General features: G+C 38.9%; 1 protein-coding gene across 1 annotated transcript; it reads right to left on the bottom strand.

Moving 5' to 3' along the window:
- Positions 1-1,041: 1,041 nt before the first annotated feature.
- Positions 1,042-2,073, bottom strand: LOC147354426 (vomeronasal type-1 receptor 4-like). The gene has a single exon (XM_086349412.1). The coding sequence runs from the start codon at positions 2,071-2,073 to the stop codon at positions 1,042-1,044; it is 1,032 nt and encodes a 343-aa protein (XP_086205538.1).
- Between the last annotated feature and the right edge of the window lie 3,927 nt (positions 2,074-6,000).

Below are 6,000 nucleotides of genomic sequence, written 5' to 3'. Positions count from 1 at the left end.
TGAAAAATGGATAAAGAAGAGATGGTATAAAAACACAACAGAATATTACTCAGCCATTAAAAAGAATGAAATAATGTGATATGTGGCACCATGGATGGACCTAGGGATTATCATACTAAATGAAGCAGGACAGAGAAAAACAAATAGCAGATAATATCATTTACATATGGAATCTTTTTGTAAAAAGACATACAAATAAACTTATTTACAAAATAGAATGAGACTCACAGACATAGAAAACAAACTTATGATTACTACAGGTGAAATGGGGGAGGAAGGAAAAATTCAGTTCAGTTCAGTTCAGTCATTCAGTCATGTCTGACTCTGTGTGACCCCATGGACAGCAGCCCACCAGGCTCCTCTGTCCAGAGGATTCTTCAGGCAAGAATACTGGAGTGGGTTGCCATTTCCTTCTCTGATAGGATCAGAAGTGGAATTTTATTTATTTATTTATTTATTTAGGCTGTGTTGGGTCTTCGTGGTTGCATGTGGGCTTTCTCTAGTTGTGGTGAGTGTGGGCTCCTTGCTGCAGTGGCTTTTCTTGCAGAGCACAGGCTCTAGGCACACAGGCTCAGTTTTGTCGTGCTTGGGCTTAGTTGCCCTGTGGCATGTGGGATCTTCCCAACCTGGGAATCAAACTAGAGTCTCCTGCATTGCCAGCTGGATTCTTTATCACCGAGTCACCAAGGAAGCCCCAAACATACACTACTATATATGAAATAGATAACTAATAAGGACCTAGGGGGAATTCCCAGATGGTCCCATGGTTAAGATGAAGTCCTTTTTAGGCAGGGGTTCAAACCCTGGTCAGGGAACCAAGTCCCACATGTCTCCAGGCCTGGTTTACAACAAAAAAAGAAGTGACCTGCTGTATAGCACGGGGAACTCTACTCAATCCTCTGTAATGGCCTATATGGGAAAAGAATTTAAAAAGAGTAGATATACATATATATGTATAGCTGACTCACTTTTATATATACCCGGAAGTAACACAACACTATAAATCAACTATACCTTGATAAAATTTAAAAAACATACAATTTAAGCTTTTCTGGTAAGATTAGGGGATACTGAGTTCTTCGTGTACAGAAAGCAGAGACTAGATACAATGGAGTCATGGCTCATGAGCAGAAAGGGGCTGATAAAGGGAAAACACACAGAAATCAGGCCAGTTGTATACACCAACCACCAACTGGGATTATGAACAAGAGCAAGAGTAATGTTAAAGATGCAGGACAGGGTGTGGAAACACATGAAGGTGCTCGCCAAGAGTAGGATGCTTTGCGTGGCTCTGGACTCAGCAGAGGGTCTGGGAGACACACTAGCCTTGTGAATATACTGGACTTGCCGACTGTGTCTGTACAGAGTGAGAATCATGGAGCCACTGGCCCAGAAGATGAGCACAGAAAATGAAACTTCAGGGAATGCTATCAAAGCTGCATATATTGAGCCTGAGATGTTCTCAAGATCTGCGGCAGCACAGTACCCTGAATCTCTTATATTTGTCATGTTTGTGCTGCGCCATTTGTCAGAAACATAAAACGCATACAGAGGAAAAACGAGATGTACAAACAGGCACTGGATCCAGCAGAAGGAAATGGAGAAGGCAATGTACTTTGGGGCTTTGACTTTAAGATTCTTCCAACAGGAGTTCATGGGGCTGATCGTGATGGTCTGAAACACACTCAAGAGGCAGGTGGTGCCAATGGACATACTCCTGCCCACTTTCTCAAAATACAAAATAAGTTTGCATGCAAAATCACTGGAAAAATGTTTCAACCTCAAAGCTGTAATTGTCTGAGGGAGCCCTTTTGAGAGAATGACCAAAAAGTTGGCAATAGCCAGGTGCTTGCAAATCAAAGCTGTGACCCTCATCCTGCACTGAGTGTGGTAAAGAAAGAGGTAATGGTACAGAAGGGAGAAATTGCCCCAGATTCCAAGCACAGTCTGTAGCAAGAATATTATTCCTATGGCCAGTTGGCTGGCGGCTGTTGTGTCATTCAAGATACTCCCCTTTACATGATGGCAACAGTGACTCCTCAGAGCAGAATGGCTCATATAAATCTGTGACATCAAGAGCCAACTTTCCTTGTGTGCTTTTGTGAAATTGCCAAGGCTTCATGTGATGGGAAACGATGAGAGAATCAGTATATTTTACGAAAATGTTAGTGGTGGTGACCTGGAGGAAGCAATGACAAATGAGAGTAAATTGAAAGAAAGCATAAAACAACACTTTTAAGAAGCTTACTGGAGGAAAAAAATATCTCCATCACTGCCTTCATCATAAAAGAGGTCAATTCTAAATGCATTTCCCTTCTAAATTTTAAAGAAGATAATGTATTATTGTAGGGACTTCCCTGATGGCTCAATTGGTAGAGAAAATCTGCCTGTAATGCAGGAAACCCCAGTTCAAAACCTGGATTGGGAAAGATCTACTGGAGAAGAGATATGCTACCCACTCCAGTATTCTTGGGCTTTCCATGTGGCTCAGCTGGTATTTTAAAGAAGATAATGTAGTATTTTAGAAAAAAGACAGGAGTTATTCTAGGGTTTTACAATTTCAAATATATGCTACAGGTACTTCTCTGGTTATCCAGTAGCTAAGAATCTGCCTCGCAAAGCAGGGGACACAGATTTGAAACACACTCAAGAGGTAGGTTGTGCCAATGGACATACTCCTGCCCACTCTCTCAACATACAAAATAAGTTTGCAAGCAAAATCACTGGCAAAATGTTTCAACCTCAAAGCTGTAATTGTCTGAGGGAGCCCTTTTGAGAGAATGACCAAAAAGTTTGCAATAGCCAGGTGCTTGCAAATCAAAGCTGTGACCCTCATCTTGCACTGAGTGTGGTAAAGAAAGAAGTAATGGTACAGAAGGGAGAAATTGCCCTGGTTGGGCAACTAAGACCCTATATGCCACAGGGTAACCAAGCCTGGGATCTGCAACTAGAGAGTCTGTGCACCACAACCAAACATCCTGGTTGATACAACAAAGCTCCCATATGATGCAACTAAGACCCAATGCAGCTAAAAAAATAAATATTAAAAATACATATATATATATATGCTAAAGAGAATAGTATATAAAAACCATATGGTGAAGTAACTTTTGTACACATGAAAATTAAGACTGGTTCTCATCAACACACACAAAGATGCAACTTAGAACCACACAAGTATGTCCTAAAAACCACAAAATAGAATAAAGAGTGGACAGAGTCTTCAAACAAAAACTTGAAGAAGGAACTTATTCAGTGGATAAGACATGTGGAAAACTATTCCACATCCTTGGTAATCAGGACAATTAAAATATAACCATTACCTATATGTCATCAAATACCATTGAGAAATATAAAACAGAAATGAAATGACAAAAATGCCAAGTTTTAGCATAGCTGTGGATCAACCAAGAATCTCATACACTGATGGTGGGTGTTCAAATTGATACAAACATTTTGGAAAACTGTGGTATCTACTTAGCAGATCCGATGTAATCCAGTTCTAAGAAATCCACTCCTATGAATATACTCAACAGGATTTCGTACATATATCACCCAAAGAGTAGTTATATTAATAGGATTTATATGAGAGCCCTAATCATTACTTGTAATAGCCCCTAACTCTTAATACCCACCTACCCATTAACAGCTGAATGATCAATTAAAGATTTGATAGTCACGCAATGAAGTCCTATATAGCAATGATAATGAAAAAACAACAATAATAGAAAACAATACAGAAAAAGTCACAAAGATGTAATGGAATGGAGGAAAAAGTCAAAATGAAAGATGCTTAAAAACAATGGATTAAAGACAATCTCTTTAACAAGTGGTGCTGGGAAATCTGGTCAACCACTTGTAAAAGAATGAAACTAGAACACTTTCTAACACCATATACAAAAATAAACTCAAAATGGATTAAAGATCTCAACTTAAGACCAGAAACTATAAAACTCCTAGAGGAGAACATAGGCAAAACACTCTCCAACATACATCACAGCAGGATCCTCTATGACCCACCTCCCAGAATATTGGAAATAAAAGCAAAAATAGACAAATGGGACCTAATTAAACTTAAAAGCTTCTGCACATCAAAGGAAACTATTAGCAAGGTGAAAAGACAGCCTTCAGAATGGGAGAAAATAATAGCAAATGAAGCAACTGACAAACAACTAATCTCAAAAATATACAAGCAACTCCTACAGCTCAACTCGAGAAAAATAAATGACCCAATCAAAAAATGGGCCAAAGATCTAAATAGACATTTCTCCAAAGAAGACATACAGATGGCTAACAAACACATGAAAAGATGCTCAACATCACTCATTATCAGAGAAATGCAAATCAAAACCACTATGAGGTACCATTTCACACCAGTCAGAATGGCTGCAATCCAAAAGTCTACAAATAATAAATGCTGGAGAGGGTGTGGAGAAAAGGGAACCCTCTTACACTGTTGGTGGGAATGCAAACTAGTACAGCCACTATGGAGAACAGTGTGGAGATTCCTTAAAAAACTGGAAATAGAACTGCCTTATGATCCAGCAATCCCACTGCTGGGCATACACACTGAGGAAACCAGAAGGGAAAGAGACATGTGTACCCCAATGTTCATCGCAGCACTGTTTATAATAGCCAGGATATGGAAGCAACCTAGATGTCCATCAGCAGATGAATGGATAAGAAAGCTTTGGTACATATACACAATGGAGTATTACTCAGCCATTAAAAAGAATACATTTGAATCAGTTCTAATGAGGTGGATGAAACTGGAGCCTATTATACAGAGTGAAGTAAGCCAGAAAGAAAAACACCAATACAGTATACTAACGCATATATATGGAATTTAGAAAGATGGTAACGATAACCCTGTATACGAGACAGCAAAAGAGACACTGATGTATAGAACAGTCTTATGGACTCTGTGGGAGAGGGAGAGGGTGGGAAGATTTGGGAGAATGGCATTGAAACATGTAAAATATCATGTATGAAATGAGATGCCAGTCCAGGTTCAATGCACGATACTGGATGCTTGGGGCTAGTGCACTGGGACGACCCAGAGGGATGGTATGGGGAGGGAGGAGGGAGGAGGGTTCAGGATGGGGAACACATGTATACCTGTGGTGGATTCATTTTGATATTTGGCAAAACTAATACAATTATGTAAAGTTTAAAAATAAAATTAATTTAAAAAAATTAAAAAAAATAAAAAAATAAACTCTGTACTAAGGATTATTTAAAAAAAAAATGAAAGATGCTGTATGATTTCTTTCATGTGAAGGCCAAGAGTGGCAAAGTGATCTAATATTAAATGCAATAATATTTGTAAACGTAAACCGAATAATCCAGGCCTGCAAATATACCCAACAAAGCTACAGCCTTGGAAATAGTGAGTTTAAGGGGTACAAGAGAGTTTCATGGGAACTGAGAACATTCTGTTTCTTGATCTAGTTGTGGTCTCCAGAGGTGCAATCATTCCTGAAATTTCACTGAGCTATGCACTTATAACCTGCAAACATGTCTTTAATTTTTTAAAATCATGTATTATCAAAAAATGTGGAAGGAGCTTGGGAAAGCCTGTTTCTGTGAATTTGTCTCATCTGCTGCCTGTGTCTGTGAAGGAGGGGAGCTGTAAGCCCAGATCATAACTCCAACAATGAAACATCAGAGAATAGTAACACTGCTGCATACAGTGAATCGCTGATTTTGTCATAAAATTCAGCAGAGCAGTATCCTAAGTCTTCCTGCTTTGTGTTGATGTGTTGCTCCATTTGGCATCAAATCCATGGAGAAAATAATGTTTACACAGAGATTTGACTTCTGACCACACAATCTTCTCCTAAAGACCAGGAAATATAATGAACAGTAGACATAGTCTTCATACAGAAACTTTGAGAAAGAAGTTACATACTGTTCAGTAGTGCAAAATGGAGACCCCAATATGCTCAGGAGCTTTTTTTAAAAGAGGATTTTATTTATTTCATCTTATTCATTTATTTA

The sequence above is a fragment of the Bos grunniens genome, chromosome 18, assembly GCF_055505025.1.
Source record: "Bos grunniens cultivar Pamir isolate PY7600 chromosome 18, Bosgru_T2T1.0, whole genome shotgun sequence".
NCBI classification, from domain to species: Eukaryota; Metazoa; Chordata; class Mammalia; order Artiodactyla; family Bovidae; genus Bos; species Bos grunniens.
Note: the sequence above shows the minus strand (reverse complement) of the source record. Positions and strands in the feature narration are given on the sequence as shown.